Source organism: Lepidochelys olivacea (genome assembly GCF_965140295.1).
Source record: "Lepidochelys olivacea isolate rLepOli2 genome assembly, chromosome: 6".
Taxonomy (NCBI): Eukaryota; Metazoa; Chordata; order Testudines; family Cheloniidae; genus Lepidochelys; species Lepidochelys olivacea.
Window position 1 is genome coordinate 98,124,731 of NC_140416.1, and position 18,783 is coordinate 98,143,513.

The following is an 18,783-nucleotide window of genomic DNA, read 5'->3' on the forward strand; positions in this document are numbered from 1 at the left end:
AAAGTCACTTATTCTTGTCTGCCTCTGTGACAACAGCTGCATGTTTACCATTTCTTCTGTGTTGAACAGCTCTAAAAGTCGGTTATTGTCCTTTTGAATGGCAAATGCTTTCATATCTTTAATCATTTTCTTGGCTTCAAGCACAGAAATGATTCTTTCCAGGAGTTCAGAATCACAAGTGCTATCCCCTTCATCATCATCCGTAGCAGTTTTTTTGTTACTGTGTGAGTCGTCACATGGCTTAAAATTTTCTTAGAGTTTTGCAGCAGGCTGTAACCAACCTGTGACTCTTCAGTTGTTGCAAGGTTCTCAATCTGGCACTTCTTCTCAATTGGCACACCAAAAAGACTTTGCGACATGTTAACTACCACAAGAGGGTAGTTCATCTTCTGGATGAATGTCTTCATTTGATGAATTGGCAGTTTACTTGGCCATGGTGAATCTGCATTTAGTGAAGCATTTGATGGTGCTTGGCTCAATCTGACTCCAGTGTACTGCATCAAAGAGTGAAACCATTTTCAAAAGCACTGGACCCAATAAAGTTACGTCAGATTTCATTTTCCTGAAGAATAATTTGAATTTTCATTTTCCAAAATTTCAGTTTTAAGGTTTGAATAACCCCAGCATTCATAGGCTGTAACATGGAAGTGCTGTCTGGGGGAAAAGCAGCAGAATTTAATGTTTGTGAGTTTAACATTGGGGTGGCATGGGGCATTATTCACAAACAGAATTTTATGTCCCTATAGTAGCAATTTGTGGTCAAATCATTGTAATCATTTTTCAAAAAGCTCCAAGTTCATCCATGCTTTTTTGTTGATTTCATATTCCATGGGCAACTCCTTGATATTCAATTTGCCAAAGCATCGTGGCCATTGGGATTTACCGATCATTATAGGCTTTTCTTTATCTCCATTCATGTTGGTGCATAAAGCAAGGGCGATTCTTTCCTTTAAACTTTTCCCATTTGAACATTGCTTGCCATTGACATAGAGGTTTTGCTGATGCTGCTATCTTTAAAAAACAGTCTAGTTTCATATATATTGTAGATTTCAGATGGTTGATAATCCCATAGGAGTTCAGGTAACTTTTGTTTCCAATCTGAAACTGAATCTTGGTTAATGTCTCCACTCTCACCGCATGCTGTACCAAAGACAAGATTGTGCCTCCTCTTAAACAATTCAAGCCAGCCATTGCTAGCTTTAAATTCCCTATTTTCCAACTCTGCGAATTTCATGCCTTGCGCTTTTAAAAGTGGACTAGAGACATTTACATGACAAGCAACAGTGGATTTAAACCACTCATAAAAGTGAGAAAATTGACTTATTTGTTTCCAGTTTTGGCATATTTAATTTTTGTTGAAGAATTTGCATTTGACTCATAATCAGCAAGGATTCCTATCTTCTGTCATAAAAAGCTTTGGATTTGTGTTCTTCCAACTCCAAAATGTTCGGCAATTTGGTGGCAATTAGTACCAGCTTCTAGCTCTGATATTGCTTTAACACGTTGCTCCAGTGTAAGAAGCACTTTTTCTTTTATGCTTCCATGTTGACTTTTTAGTTTTAAACTGTAATTTACAATAGCGTACACCTTTCGTTTCAACATGTTCACATCTTTCTTTCAAGTCCTTATTTTTTCAAGTTCAACTTCTGGTTCTGGCTCATGTTGTGCGTGATGCTGTATAATGCCCTAACTGTAATGAACAAAAGAAAAAAATCTTTTGCTAGAAACATCAAAGAAACATACTGATAAGTGAAGATCAGCTTCTCCAACACATTTGTTTTTAGGGGTGGGAGTAAGAAAATGTGGTCACTGGTTGCACATGACAGGTTGTTGCTCTTCACAGCTAAATTACAAGGAAAAACGTTCTGTGGCCTCTCCAAATAGTCACTCAGGACAGGTGGTCTCTCTTGAGGTGGTTGTTAAGGCAGGTTTTACTGTACACACAAAAAAAGCATTGATAAGCACTGAACAGTAGTTAACTGTGAGGCAGACTCCGACTTGTAGCCACAAGTGGTCAGAAGGAACGGAGATGGGTCAGGGAGGCCAATCCTTTATGCCCTTGGTTGTAGGATGCATACACCATCCTGATGATACTGTTGATCAAAAATCTCCAGCTCAACTGCACTTTGCATGCGCACACCTAAAGTGGAATATGTATGTGCACAAGCACTTGAAGAAGCAGCTCTGCTTATTTCTTGGCTGGTCTTAGGTCATGTAAGGTTCATGATAGTATTGGGCAGGGAGATGCTGCTTGAAGGAAGACTGCTGTCATGCTTGCTTCCTTCTTGGGGCTGGAACAAACCCTTACACTGGAGTCCTCTAATAAACGGAGTCTCATCTGTTTTGGAACGGAAATGTTTATTGCTCTCAAAGGGAAGATCTAGATTGTAGTTTGGACATCCCTTGGGATCCCAGAGGACTGAAGCCAGGAAGACCATCCCACTGCCTTTGACGTGGACACAACATACACTGCAGTGTCAGATATGTCCAGCATAGCCTGTAGGAAGTGCGAGCTATCAACTATCACTCACAATCATCATGGCTTTCAGTTCCTCTTGATGTTTTTATCATAGCTTGTCTTCAAACTGAGGCAGCTTATAGTAACTTAAGTGATCATACTTGGAGAAGAGGAACTGATAATTAGACTTATGCATCTGGTGTTCAAAGAAGTGTAGTTTCTTCAGGTCCTTCTCCCAGCATGTGGATCTGGGAAGTCCTTTTTGTTCTGAACTTTCCTGGACAGCTCCCGCTACCAGCAAACACAGTACTGGGTGGAAATAAATATATTAAAATCCCCTACAAGGGACCTGGTATCTCCTGTCAGATCTCTTGGGTGTAACCAGAATGGTGTGTGCCACATGATTCTCTCAGGCTACAACAGTCTTTTGTTTATAGGGTTAACAAATCTGCCAGGCATGGAAGGATGCAAGATGTTCAACAGTTTGTGAAGTCTGCACCACTTCCAGAGGTACATCTAGATGGTCTGACTTTAACTTGATGAGGTCCTGGAACTTCTTAAAGTTCATCCATTGAGGCAGGTGTATAGGGTTTTATTGCCTCAGCTGGGTAGAGAATCAGACAATTGCACCAGGGACCAGTAGTTTCTTCCCCTTACAAGAAATGCTTTCTCTCATTATCCTCCTCCTACCTTTACAAGATCGAAGACTAGAATAGTTGGATCTGGCTGGAATGGTCTATACCAGAGATAAGCAACCTTTGGCATGCAGACCGCCAGGGTAAGCCCCCTGGCAGGCCGGGCCGGTTTGTTTACCTGCCACATTTGTAGGTTTGGCCAATCGCAACTCTCACTGATCGCGGTTCATCGTTCCAGGCCAACGGGGCCTGCGGGAAGCGGTGCGGGCCAAGGGATGCTGCTGCTTCCTGCAGCCCCCACTGGCCTGGAGCGGTGAACTGACGCCAGTGGAAGCGGTGATCGGCTGAACCTGCGGACGTGGCAGATAAACAGACCAGCCTGCCCCACCAGGGGGCTTACCCTGGCAGGCCGCGTGCCAAAGGTTAACAATCCCTGGTCTACACTGCCTATTTGGAGAGTGAGATCCAATTCTGGAGCAGGTAGATGATGTAGGCTTGTGCGAATACTGCTGCACACCCCAGAGCATCCAGTAGGACCATGGCTGGTAGGGTAAAAGTACTGAGGTGGGGGACATATGGGGGTTACCAGGTAGATTGTTCCCTACAAGTCCCAGATCTTTTTCTGATCTCTTATACAACCCTCCCCCACGTGCCTTCCTGACTCCTTTTGTGTTACCCAATCAGGGGAGAAGGTAGGTGAGTGACAGGACAACCTCCTGTATTTAGATGGGGATGAAGAAAAGAAATGTACTTCATCCAAGGGAAGGGTGGAACATGCAATCTCTGAGGGGAAAAGGTTGGCACTGGATATACCTCCTTAAACTATCATACCAATGATTCAGTAACTAAAGGTCTAGATACTATCTACCTCAGCCTCTCTTGAAGAGGCAATTCTAGTACCAGGCCAACAGTTAAGTCAATCAATACCATATATGCTTTACATAGACACACAACAGGTATCAAAAGTACTGAGTACCAAGGAACACAGTTCCAAAGTGACCAATATGGAGGCACCTGGTACCAACATTGGCAACTAAGCATCAGTACGAAGAGAAATACGGTAATAGATTTAGTGCGTACCATCACCCTCAAATGGAAGGACATTGCTCTCTTAGTAATTAGTACCAGGGCACCTGAGGAAGCCTTTTCAGGCTTCTGGCCCTTAGGAGGTAGAGTCTGAGAGGAATCAGAAGTTTGCTTTTTTCTTGTGGCTTGATTTGCCAGGCATGAGAGAAGATGACCTGCATCTTGTCTAATCCCTGGAGCCAGGCTCCTTTCTGCCAATCAGAGGTCATCAACATAAGAATGATAGCAGATGACTGGAGCCTCCTAGATGTAGCCCAGGACATCCAGGTGGAATCTCTGCTTACTGAGGCACTAACAAAGAAGGGCTGATTGGAGAACTGTGGTCTATCTCTGTCCTTCCTTTCTTTGTCTGAAGAAGCTTGCCTTAAGATCTTGAGAAACAACAACTTCAAGCAGGTTTCTATAGCCTTCTGAGTTCCCTTCAAGAAGGAGCAACATACGAAGCATTGCTTGGGAATGTGTCGTTCTCCTAAGCAGAACAGTCACTGAAAGTGCCCATTAATTGGCACTGAAGCTTCAAATAAGGGGCAGGTTTTGAACCCTGGAGATTAAGCTTCTGCCACATAGCGACTATGTACGAAAGATGGATCTAGCTTAAACTGAACTAAACACACATACACTTAGAAAATATATGCCAAAGGGCAATGAAAAACTATTACCTACTGTAAAGTTGCTGTGGTTCTTCGAATAACGGTAGGTGACTAACAAGTAGTTGGCTCAAGCCTGAAAGTGGGAAGAGGAGTCCTACATAAAGAGTTACTGTGGGACAGCCCTACCAAAGTTGGCATCTGATCTGGAAGCCTGAACCAAGGAGTAAATGAAGCTAAATATACGAACGGAGCTCCAGGAGCAGACAAATATTTCAGATATTGTTATATTACCAAAGCAAGTGGTGGAAGCTGCCAGAGCTCTAGTGGAATGGGCTCTCATTTGAATTGGAGGATCCTTCTTAGCTATCTGATAGCAAGTCTTAATACAGTCCAAAACCAATTTAGATAACCTGTGGTGGAAATAGATTGCTCTCTGACCCTTTCTGCAAAAGGCAGAAACAGCCTAGAAGTGGCTAAAAATGACTTAATTCTGTCTAATAAAAGGACAATACCCTTACCACATTAGGTTTCTGAGGTTTTGCTTCACCAGGAGTAGAAAGGATTTGGGAAAAAAATGGTATGTGGGAAGACTGAGATGGAAATCAAGACTAAATTAGGAAGGAATTTGGCTTGAGGCCTAAGGGTGACCTTGTATTTATGAAATACCACTTACGGTGGACCTGCCATAAGAACCTGGAATTCTTTCAATCACCAAGCTGAAGTAATAGCCACAAGAAAGGCAGTTTGCACTGAAAGAGGGGAGAGACAGCAGGTCACCCCAGGTTCAAAGGTGCATCCCATTAATCCAGTGGAAATTAAGCTCATGTTCCAGAAAGGGGGAGGCTTCCCCACAGATGGAAAGGCATAAATGAGGTACTTCAAAAATCTTGGCACCATAAGAAGTGAAAATATAGCGTAACCCTGAAACAGAGACTGTGGTTAAAACTTACCCTACGAGGTCTGATAGTGTCAAGTTTGCTTCAGGGTAAGAAAATACTTCAGGATAGCTGAGATTGTGGTATGTAACAGAGAGAGCTGATGCTGAGCCACACAGACCTCTTCCATTTAGCTTTGTAAATCATTTTCATGGAGGGTTTCCTACTTTGCAATAAGACATTCTAGTCTTCAGATGAGCAACTTCTCTGTAAGGAAGTCAGCCAACCAGCACATAAGGCTGTCAAGTGCAAAGATTTTATAGATTTCACTGTTATCATCTGCTTTAACTTCCTGTAACACAAGCCATATAACTTCCCCAAAATAATTCCCTTTTTAATTTAAAAAAAATACATTGGGACCAGGTGCCGAATTCAGCCCTGGTTCTGGGAGTCTAATTCGGGGAGAAGTGGCAGGATGATCAGAAGATGGGGTGATCAGTGAACCAAAATGGTCTGTCCCATGTTAAGGCTATCATGATCACATGACCTGTGTCCTGTTCAGTTTTCTCAGAACCCTGGATATCAGGGGAATTGATGGGAAGGTACAGAACAATTTCGGTGTCTATGGCTGGAGAAACGCATCTGTCAGAGAACCGGGACTCTAGTCCCCTCTGGAACAAAATATCGTACATTTGTTGAGATGTGTACCAAACAGGTCCACATTTTAGAGTCCCCACCTGAGGAAGATGTCATGGAGTACTCAGTTGCTGAGAGACCATACATGATTCTCTCAAAAAATGATAGATAATTACTGGGGTAATGTGATGGAGCATGCACGAATTCTAAAGATGTGTTGCCTGTTGACAGAGTGGGGAAGATCTTGTCCACCCATTTCTATTGGTATAATGCAGGGCAGTGGTGATGTCTATGAACACTTGCATAGCGAGGCCTTGAAGGATGGTCAGAAAAAACTTGCATGATAATCTAATGGCCCTGAGCTCCAGCATATTTATACAGCATGATCTCCTATGCAAACTATACCCCTTAAATCTGAAAACAGCTAAGATGGGGTCTGCAACCTTCAGTGAAAGTGTCAGTTGCCTAGGTCTGGTGGGGAGAGACACCGAAAAGTAAAATCCATTGCACACCTGCAGTGGTTCTACATACTTTCCACTCTTTACTGAAGACAGGACTTCTGAAAGGATCATGAACAAGAGATCCATGCCATGTCTGTTGGATACATATACTGATCTTAATCATTCTTGCAGAGGCCTGAACATTTCATGGATGTCTTCACTGTTGTTCTGGGATGTATCCAGAACTGTCTGATGAAGTCCAATATTGTCTGAAATCATTGCTGAGGTAAGTATGCCCTGATGTATCGTTGCTGAGGTAAGTATGCTCACTGCCCTGGAATATAACACTGCCCTGATGAAGTCTATGCTCATAGTGGAAGTCTGTGTGGATTTTTCCTTGTTGACTTTTAGCCCAAGGAAGGAGAATAGATGGAGAATTGAATGAAGTTGGTTACCTGCTGTGAGGATTTTCCCTGAATAAGCCAATTTTCCAGGGGATGATAAACATGAATTACTCGTGTGTGAAGATGTGCAGCCACCACTGCTAAGATTCTGGTAAAGATCAAGAAGCCACTGAGAGGCCAAAAGGCACAACTCTATATTGGTAGTGAAACTCTTCTACCACATACCTTAGGAACCTTCTGTGGGCCGGGTGGATGGAGATATGAAAGTAAGCATCTTGAAGGTTGAGAGATGTGAACCAGTGCATAGGATCCAGTGAAGTCATTGCAGAAAAGCTAAGTGACCACATGGAATTTGAAACAATGGATAAACACCTTGAGACATCAAAAGTTGAGGATGAGTCTGCAATCACGTTTCTTCTTTGGAACTAGGAAATAATGATAATAGAAGCCTCTTCCTCTGAACTCCTAGAGTACTTCTTCCATTGCTCTGAGTCACAGAGACAGGGTCACAGGGACTCACTCCCCGTTTCAAAAATCTCTTGCAAAGGGGTCTGTCAAGGTTCCTTCCCCACTCTGAATTCTAGGGTACAGATGTGGGGACTTGCATGAAAACCTCCTAAGCTTACTTTTACCAGCTTAGGTTAAAACTTCACCAAGGTACAAACTATTTTCCTTTTTCCCCTCGGACTTTATTGCTGCCACCACCAAGCATCTAACAGATATATAACCGGGAAACAGCCCGCTTGGAAACGTCTTTCCCCAAAAATCCTCCCCAAACCCTACACCCCCTTTCCTGGGGAAGGCTTGATAAAAATCCTCACCAATTTGCATAGGTGAACACAGACCCAAACCCTTGGATCTTAAGAACAATGAAAAAGCAATCAGGTTCTTAAAAGAAGAATTTTTAATAGAAGAAAAAGTAAAAGAATCACCTCTGTAAAATCAGGATGGTAAATACCTTACAGGGTAATTAGATCCAAAACACAGAGAATCTCTCTAGGCAAAACCTTAAGTTACAAAAAGACACAAAAACTGGAATCTAAATTCCATTCAGCACAGCTTATTTTCTTAGCCATTTAAAGAAAACGGAATCTAACACATATCTAGCTAATTTATTTGAGCATAAGCTTTCGTGAGCTACAGCTCACTTCATCAGATGAAGTGATGAATCTGATGAAGTGAGCTGTAGCTCACGAAAGCTTATGCTCAAATAAATTGGTTAGTCTCTAAGGTGCCACAAGTACTCCTTTTCTTTTTGCGAATACAGACTAACACGGCTGTTACTCTGAAACATATCTAGCTAGATTACTTACTAAGTTCTAAGACTCCATTCCTGTTCTGTCCCCGGCAAAAGCACCACACAGACAGAGAAAGCCTTTGTTTCTTCCCCCCTCCAGCTTTTGAAAGTATCTTGTCTCCTCATTGGCCATTTTGGTCAGGTGCCAGCGAGGTTATCCTAGCTTCTTAACCCTTTACAGGTGAAAGGGTTTTTCCTCTGGCCAGGAGGATTTTAAAGGTGTTTACCCTTCCCTTTATATTTATGACAGGTTCCTTTAAAAAGGGTACAGGGAAAGGGAGTTGGAACAGCAAACTAGATGAGGTACCCTTTCCTTATAATCACCAGTCCAAGGTTATCCCATTCCAAGGCTTTAGGGGGGGAAAAAAGACCATTTCCAAATTGGGTGTGGGATGGGGGGATATGTAAAGAAAAAGGATTCATAGGTGGGCTGATCAGTGTCTTGACACTTGCCCGAAAACTTGTTTGTCAGAGACAGTCCAGGTTGCAGGGTGGACTAAGAGAAAGCAGAAGTTCAATGTTTGTGAAATGGCTACATCTTCCTCAGAGGCTGAGATGGTCATTTTTGAAAGTAGTACTGGGGCTGAGGTTAGTACCTACAGCAAGTATAGCTACCCCTGTTGCTGTTTCTTCAGTGAGGGGGGACAGACTCATAGAAACCATAGAGTTGTTCATGTATTTGAGGCTGTGGAGATCTTCTCCTGTGCTACTACTAAAAAAAATTTGACTCTTCAAAGAGAAGGTCCTCCAGGGTTATCTAGAGTCTTCCACAGGGATCCTGGATGCCCGGAGCCACAAAGAAAGGCAATATAATCCTCGCTGGCATATCAATGGATTTGAGAGCCGATTATAGCAAAATTCTTGCTCTAAGTTGGCCTTCTGACATCAGAGTCTTTAGCTCATCCTGATGTTCATTAGGCAGCTTCTCAAATAGGTTTGAGAGTCTATCCCAGAAAAGAAAAACATTTACAAAGTAAGACTAGATAGCCACAAATTTGCAGGTTCAAAGAAAAATTGACCAAAGAGATCCAGCTCCTTCGGACCCTTTTTACAAAGTTCTTTAGTTGTACAACAGGAAGCTTCTAGGAAGTTGGGGTTGGGTGCTAATGAAAATATTCTCACCCCTTGGCTGGAATTTGGTACAGACAATCTGTTCAACCTTGGAATTGTTCAGAATAAATCATCTTTGCAGATTCAAGACCACCTTTGTCTATTGGCATTACTATTCCATCTCTATGATGAATATGCAGGAATCTGCTATTTTTCCTGAAGTTCAGCTAGTGTATCAATATTCTCTGCAATTCTTTTTTATTAAATCTTGGACAAACTTGAATGCTCTGAGTATGGGGAGTGGTTATCATCTCCAATGTCCAATTCTTTGCCCTCCAGTAGCAGACGCTGAGGAAGCTGAGGGGCTGGAGTTAGTTTGATTTGCTTCCCTAGGCAGAGAGATCTAGGTCTGGACATAGTGGAAGGCTACCTTTCTAGAATTAGAGATCATGCTCCAAGGAGACCCATAGGGCCTGGGTTGGTAGGCATACAGGGGTAGAGAACATATGGGCAAATAAAAGATTAAGATTATTTGAGAATCTCGGCCCTTTTGCTGTGTTCTTGAGATGGAGTCTTCTCTGGATTCCCTGCTGTATTCCCACTTAGTCACCCAGTGTTGTGATTGTGCATGGCAAGAGAGGAGACTCTGCTGTGCTCTCAGGGGACAATGAAAACTACCTACAATATAGACTACCTACATAAGTTGAGTAGTCTTGTCTGAGATTCTGGATCTACATGGGGTCATTGCTGGGTCAAGTGGAGGCAGAAAGGCTTGCAGCTTGGAGAGCACATCTTTTAAGCAGTGCTGTCGATTAATTGCAGTTAACGCATGCAATTAACTCAAAAATCCATTGCAATTAAAAAAATTGCAGTTTTAATCGCATTATTAAACAGAATACCAATTGAAATTTATTAAATATTTCTGGATTTTTTTTTACATTTTCAAAAATATGCATATCGTGATGGTGGTAGGGGTCCCACGAGGGCCAGTGAAGTCAGGATTAGGGATTGCCATGCATCGGCAGGGCCCACAGGTAACGGAACCATGGGTCAGATGCAGGACCGTAGTCCAGAGGGTAAGACCAGCGTCAAGGGTCCGGGCTGCAGGAGTAGTCCAGGGTAAGGGCTGTGTCCAGGTCAGAAGACCAGTCGGACTCCAAAGGGTACAAGAGAGATGGAACTGTCAGAGCTGGTGGGACCAATGGTGCCAGACATGGTGCGGGAGGACTGTCGATTAGCAGAAGTGGCTTGTCCACCACCAGAGCCGGTGGAGAATGGTGGAGGACAACAGGTTCATTGGCCGGAAAAGGGAATCTGGGGCCGGGCAGAGGTTCAGAGCACGGCAGAGTGCCCACAAACAGCAACATGAGTTTTGCCAATGGTGTCAAGGGCGATAAATGGCCTGAAGTGCGTGGGACTGGTGCAACAAGCAAGGGAGTCCCGGTGGAGGTGACAGCGCTGGGAGTGAAGTAGGAGTTCCTGGTGCCAGAATGGAAGATTGAGCTGGCAGTGAGCAGTAGAGTTTGGAGCAGTGCTCCATGCGCACTCTCCTCTGAGATAGAGCTTCCGTCATGATGTGCAACTTCTCACCCGACCTATCACGGCTTGGGGAGGTAATGCTGCAGTTTGAGATGGTCTCCATCAGAGAACCACCCTTGTGCCCATGCTTCTTGTGCATGCAGTGGGGCTTCGGTGGGTGTGGTGGTGCTGCCGGCGATGCACATGAGGGATCTAGTGAGGGGCTCACTGCTGGTGATGAGCGCTGCACCGATGGTTGTGTCGGAGCTGGAGCAGGTTGTGCACGCGGGCGCATTGCCTCCTCCATTAGAAAATTATGTAGGCAAAGTTCTCGACCTGCTCATGTCCGCACTGGAAACAAACGGCAGATGGAGCAGTGGAAAACTATGTGGGCATTACCCAGGCATTAAAGGCGATGAGTGTGTTCGTCGCTCACCGAAAAGGAGCAAGGGCCCAAGGAACAGTTCTTGAAGCCGGCTTGACAGGACATAGTCCCGGTGCCGGCGGGGAGGGATAGCTCAGTGGTTTGAGCTTTGGCCTGCTAAACCCAGGGTTGGGAGTTCAATCCTTGAGGGGGCCATTTAGGGATATGGGGCAAAAATTGGGGATTGGTCCTGCTTTGAGCAGGGGGTTGGACTAGATGACCTCCTGAGGTCCCTTCCAACCCTGATATTCTATGATTCTAAGTCCCCAATAGAGGAATAAAATCCAAGGGAGAATCTAACTACTATGAACAAATGGACAATTATCTGACTAGAGAAAAACTATGTACAGTAAAAGGCAAACGCAGTACTCTTAGTAGACTAAGGGTATATATACACTACCCACCGGATCGATGGGCAGCAATTGATCCAGCGGGGGTCCATTTATTGCATCTAGTCGTCATAAATCGACCCCCAAGCGCTCTCCCATCGACTCCTGTACTCCACTGCCATGAGAGGCGCAGGCAGAGTCCACGGAGAAGTCAACGGAGAAGTTGTCAACGGAGTCAGAGTCAACGGAGAAGCGGCAGCAGTTGACTCACCATAGTGAAGGCACCGCGGTGAGTAGGTCTAAGTACGTCGACTTCAGCTACTTGAATAACGTTATTCAAGTAGCTGAAGTTGCGTAACTTAGATGAATCCCTCCCAGTGTATACCAGAGCTAAGAGCACCGAGGAATAGGGGTTCCGACTCTGGCCATGCAGTGGTAAGAGGGAACTGAAGCAGCGTCAACCTAAGAATCCTCTTAAAACCTCATACATGCCACACAACCAATGCATGAGCGGGTCAAGGGACATTACTATGTAGTTTCGAGACTGGCACATGGCATGCATGAGCACATGTTTGGAATCCACATTGGGATCATCACTCAAAAAAGAATTATGCTTCTGCCAACTCATGTCTATGCCAGTGATAACTATTTAATCTATTCACTGTTGGCAGTTGACTGAAAGTTACATGCAGTTCAACTTTTAGTCAGTATAGACAGAGAGAAGATGAACTGGCTCAGAAGCAGTTCTTGGAGGCCTGCATAGCCTGTGTGGGTTGGTTAACAGGTCTGTGGGATTTATTATTTCTGAAGTTGATCTTGGGGCAACTGGAAAATAAGAACCTGAAAAAAATCTGCCTGAGGACTTGCCAAAGGACAGTCCAGCCTTAAAGCACTTAGTTGAGGTGGTCCTGAGTTTTTGGGTCTGTCTGAAAGAGGCAAAGTCTTGGGACCAACGTTTTCCAAATTCTAGCCCAGGCTATTCTCAAAACTGTTATTCTTTTCATGACAGGACAAGTTCATAAGATGCAGCCTAGATTCTAAGTCTCCTGTTCATGGTTTTAGCTGTAGAAAGTGAGTCACAATGTTGCCTGCCATCATCTACGCCAACACCTTAATCAAGTCTGTAGCCCAGTCTGAACTAGCTTGCCTTTATTATATTCTACTTTGCATTATATTCAGCACTAATGTAAGAAATGAACAAGCCTGTATCCTGTAAGAAATTATCTTCAGCATGTTAGCATAAGGCTTGAGGCCTATGTACTTGGAACAGATAAACTTTGTACAGATACACGGCCCAACAGACACCCCAAATACAGTAACTCCTCGCTTAATGTTGTAGTTATGTTCCTGAAAAATGCTTCTTTAAGCAAAACAATGGTAAGCGAATCCAATTTCCCCATAAGAATTAATGTAAATGGGGGCTTAGGTTCCAGGGAAATTTTTTTCGCCAGACAAAAGACATTAAATATACATAGTATAAGTTTTAAATAAACAATTTAATACTGTACACAGCAATGATGATTGTGAAGCTCAGTTGAGGTGGTGGAGTCAGAGGATGGGATATTTCCCAGGGAATGTCTTGCTGCTTAATGATGAACTAAAATTTGGCTGAGCCCTCAAGGATTAACACGTCATTGTTAAGAGAGAGTGAGAGAGAGAGAGTGAGTGTGTGTGTGTGTGATGTGCACTGCCCCTTTAAGTACGCTGACCCCACTATAAGGACACTGCCTTTTAAAGTATATCAGCAAGTTGAGACAGCAGCTGCTGCTAGCAAACTCCCTCCGTTCTGAACCCTGGGAGTCTCCTCCCCCCCAGCTCTGTGGAGATGGGGTACAGGAGTGGGGAGCAGGAGCAGTGGGACACCCTGACATCAGCACCCCTCTTCCCCCCACCCCCCTGCAAAGAAAGCAGGAGGCTCCCGGGAGCAACTCCAAAGCAGAGGGCAGGAGCAGCACACAGCAGTGCGGGGGGAGGGACACCTGAACTGCCCAGCACTTGATAGGCTGCTGGGCAGCTGCTGCACAGGGAACTTAGGGGAGCTGCCTACCCAGCCTGGTTCCAAGTCCCCACCAGCTAGCTCCAAGAGGCTGCTCTTCCTGCAAACAGTGGACAAAGCAGGTGGCTGCCAAACAATGTCATAAGGGAGCACTGCGCAACTTTAAATTAGCATGTTCTCTAATAGATCGGCGATGTAACAATGAAACAACGTTAACCGGGACGACATTAAGTGAGGAGTTACTGTATTGGGGTGCTGACAATAGCGTGTTTAAAGGAAAGTTCTGACCAGAGGTACATGATCCAACCACAAAAGTGTCATGGCAATGAATTGTCATATATAACAGGTACATGAGCTACTTTCGCAGATACCTAACCACAAAAGGGCCATGGTAACAAATTGATGTATATGATAAGTTGAGATCATTGATATACTAACTTATAGAATTAATAACCTATAAAATTAGTAAGGTAAGGATATACAAATAAGGAAAAGGGGAAATACCCCTACTGAATATGCATCAAACACAGTGTCACTAAAAGTTGCATCACAGCCTAAGGGTGGAAGGAGAAGGAGATGAGGAGGTGCCAGAATGATGGCCACTGGTGACTATGGTGATAAGGAAGATGATGGCTAACATTTCAGATTGTTCCGAAACCTACAAGAAATAGTGTGAGTATATGGATGAGAAAACGTTCATTCTGTAGAATCTCTATCTTACTGAGTTGGGATGTTTATGACTGTGCTAAATGGGATTGTAGCTGTCATTGTCCATTGGGAGCAAGATCAATGCGAACCAGATACTCTCTTTCTTTGAGCAAGGTTTAATGAGGACGTTTAAATTCTGGGATGCAAGACCCACAAAGTCAAGAAACAAATTAGAAATGGGAAATAGGTTAAGGTTAGAAAAGCTGGACGTGCACAAGTCCATGGGTCCAAATCTAATGCATCCAAGGGTGCTGAGGGAATTGGCTGATGTAATTGCAGAGCCATTGGCCATTATCTTTGAAAATTTGTGGTGATTAGGGGAGGTCCCGGATGTTTGGAAAAAGACAAATATAGTGCCCATATTCTAAAAAAGGGAAAAAAAGAGAACCCAGGGAACTACAGACCAGTCAGCCTCACTTCAGTCCCCAGCAAAATCATGGAGCAGGTCCTCAAGGAATCCATTTTGAAGCACTTGGAGAAGAGGAAGGTGATCAGGAACAATTAACATGGATTCACCAAGGGCAAGTCATGCCTGACCAACCTGATTGCCTTTTATGAGATAACTGACTCTGTGGATATGGGGAAAGCGGTGGATGTGATATCTTGACTTTAGCAAAGCTTTTGATATGGTCTCCCACAGTATTCTTGCCAGCAAGTTAAAAAAGTATGGACTAGATGAATGGACTATAAGGTGGATAGAAAGCTGGCTAGATCGTTGGCAGTGATCAATGGCTCGATGTCTAGTTGGCAGCCGGTTATCAAGCGGAGTGCCTCAGGGGTCGGTCCTGGGGCCGGTTTTGTTCAACATCTTCATTAATCATCTGAATGACGGGATTAATTGCACCCTAAGCAAGTTCGCAGATGACACTAAGCTAGGGGGAGAGGTAGATATGCTGGAGGGTAGGGATAGGATACAGAGTGACCTATATAAATTGGAAGATTGGGCCAAAAGAAATCCAATGAGGTTCAACAAGGACAAGTACAGAGTCCTGCATTTAGGAAGGAAGAACCCTATGCACTGCTACAGGCTGGGGACCGACTGGCTAAGCAGCAGTTCTGCAGAAAAGAATCTGGGGATTACGGCGGACGAGAAGCTGGATATGAGTCAGCAGTGTGCCCTCCTTGCCAAGAAAGCCAACGGCATATTGGGCTGTATTAGTAGGAGAATTGCCAGAAGATGGAGGGAAGTGATTATTCCCCTCTATTCAGCACTGGTGAGGCCACACCTGGAGTAGTGTGTCCAGTTTGGTCCCCCAACTACAGAAGGGATGTGGACAAATTGGAAAGAGTCCAGCAGAAGCAACGAAAATGATTAGGGGGTTGGGGCACATGACTTATGAGGAGAGGCTGAGGGAACTGCAGGTTATTTAGTCTGCAGAAGAGAAGAGTGAGGGGGGGGGGATTTGATAGCAGCCTTCAACTACTGGAAGGGGGTTCCAAAGAGGATGGAGCTAAGCTATTCTCACAGATGAGACCATTGTTACTTGTTCTGTCAAGCTGCAGTGGGCGAGGTCTAGGTTGGATATTAGGAAACACTATTTCACTCGGAGGGTGGTGAAGCACTGGAATGGGTTACCTACGGAGGTGGTGGAATTTCCATCCTTAGAGGTTTTTAAGGTCCGGCATGACGAAGTCTTGACAGGGATGGTTTAATTGGTGTTGGTTCTGCTTTGAGCAGGGGATTGGACTAGATGACCTCCTGAGGTCTCTTCCAACCCCAATATTCTATGACTCTATGATAAATATCCATTTGGGTATGGATGCATTTTGGGTATCTTATCTGGGAATGGGCATGTTTTCTTCAAATTGCATCTACAGCCTGCTCAGAGATCCTTATTTAGATACCCAGGTGCCACCCCGATGTAACAATACAGATACATGCTGGGTGCTCAAACAAAAGTTTAGTTCAGGGTGACTGGCCTCTTAAATCTCTCGAGTAAGGGTTTATAAGACAGGAAAAGACTGTCTATTAAACAATCTGAATGGAAATGTTCAGTTTAATTCACATTGGTTTCATTGTCTCCTTTCAGAAGTGCATCATGTCAGCAGAAAGAGAGCATGTTCTTTGATTTGTGTTGTTTGTTAGTTAATAAAGTAACTAACATCCATGATGTAAACTAAGAATGAGACTCCCAATTCTACATATATGATCTGGGTGGATGACCTTCAAGGGCATACAAGTTGGCAAAGCTGTCCTTCTGCCAAGTATACAGTTCATCATTAGATGACAGAAGATATGACAGGCAGCTTTTCTGTTTGCATATGGTTTCAAATGTAGATAGTCTTCCATTCTACAACTACACCTCATTTCGTATGAGTGATTTGAAAGCTTTAATATGAAGCTAGCATTTCTGTAAAGATGATCTTTCTGCAACACAAAGTTTCTGTTTGTGCTGATGGAGCTCCTCTCTGCAGCAACACTAAAAATGCTACAATTGATTTTTTTCAAAAGCTTCAATATCTATGCACATGAGGACTTCTGAATTAGCTCAAAGATCTCTACCATGGTATTTCGAATGTGGACTGGAGGCTGTTACAGGTGGAGACTACACCCTTGCCACAGATCATCCATTGCCTTTTTCTGTTTGGAGCAAGGTTGTATGCATTTAGGTGCAGTGAATATATCTTCATCTGTGCTTGGAAACCATCTACCATGCTGTGGGTGCTATTACAATTAAATATTATAAATAGTAGGCAGATTCTTGTTGTTGGTCTACCAGCCTGCTTTCAGATGGCTCAGTGAGAAATGCTGAATATCTGATTATAAGGGTTTGATAGGTGTTTAATCTACCATCTGTAATTTAATTGAACTGAAACAAAAGAAGTTGCATTTTTTTCTAATTCAGGATAAAAGTCACCAAAATAATTTACAGTGTGGCACTGTAATAATTTTCTATGAGAAAACACACACACTTTATTGTTTCATAACTTACCTAGAAATCTCAGCTTGGGAATTTTTTTCTCCATCAACTGTAAAAGGCGATGCTCCAGTTAATAACTCATACATAAGAACACCAAGACTCCACCAATCAACAGCCTATAAAATAAAAATTATATATATGGTACTTCAAAAAGCGTATTATGAAACAAAATCCTAGGAAATAGCTAAACTGCAACGTAGTTCTCCTTTGTTAACAACGCAAAGGCAGGGTATGATGAAATTACAGAATTAAGATATTAGAGTAATTAAATTGAGACAGCATAGAAAATGTTTAACTGTATATTATATATATATATATATATATATATATATATATATATATACACACACACACACACACACATGCGCATTTCCCTATTTGGATTTATGAGAAAATACTAAATTGTAAAATCATAAAAAGGTAGGATTTGCAGGGACCAATAGGTCATCTACTCCAATCCCCTACACTGAGGGAGGACTAAATATTACCTAGACCATCCCAAGAGGTCTTTGTCTCACCTGTTCTTAATAACCTCCAATGATGAAGATTTCACAACCTCCCTAAGTAATTTGTTCCAGTGCTTAACTACCCTTACAGTTAGTAAGTTTTTCCTAATGTCTACCCTAAATCTCCCTTGCTGTAATGTAAACCCATTATTTCTTGTCCTGTCCTTAGGGGCTATGTAGAACAATTTATCACCTTCCTCTTTATAAAGACCTTTTACATAAAGACTATTATGTCCCCACTCAGTCTTTTCTTCTCCAAACTAAACAAATCCAGTTTTTTCAATCTTTCCTCGCACGTTATAGTGATGGGTTGTATGCCCCACACTGAAACAGCCAGAGTTGGGGGTGGGTCTGGGAGCCCCTGCCATCCACTGCAGAATGATATTGCTAGGGCAGTGAATGGGAAGACTGCCTCAGTCACTGTGGGAGTGACATAGTCAGGGCAGTGGGCATAAGGACTACCTGATGTTGTTGCTGCAGAGGAACTTACCATGGTGTGACCTGGCCAGAGGGCTGAGTCACAAAGCAGCTGTACTTTGACTCAGAGGGAGGAGAGCTGCAATGGTGGAAGAGAAGAAAGAGGGCACTGAACAAGGCAGAGCTATCCCTAGAATCTCCAGAAGGGGGCATCACCAAGAAATGAGTAGAGGACACTGTGACAGCATGTTGGAGAACTATGGGCATGATGGTACCTCTGATATAAGGCATCAGTGATGGACTGCGTATGACAAGTACCCTGAGATGAGGGGTTAGAGAGAATTTGTAAGGCAGTCAAATCTTGACAAAGGGGAGGGTCAAGGGCCACAGCCGAGAAAGGACCCCTATGAGAAAGTGAAAATGGAGATGTAAACAGTACAGGCTTTTTATTTTGCTGAGAGAAGTTATCCCCTACCAGGGTGGATGCCAGAGT

The 18,783-nt window shown here is 43.5% G+C and overlaps 1 protein-coding gene across 3 annotated transcripts in view; it reads right to left on the reverse strand.

Annotated features, from left to right (window-relative positions):
• Positions 1–18,783, reverse strand: part of RPS6KA5 (ribosomal protein S6 kinase A5) — a 194,679-nt gene that overhangs the window by 79,955 nt on the left and 95,941 nt on the right. For all 3 annotated transcript variants that reach the window (XM_084630302.1, XM_084630301.1, XM_084630300.1), the window contains one exon: positions 17,380–17,483. In XM_084630302.1, coding sequence (XP_084486428.1) covers positions 17,380–17,483 — 104 coding nt within the window. The remainder of the gene's footprint in view (positions 1–17,379; positions 17,484–18,783) is intronic.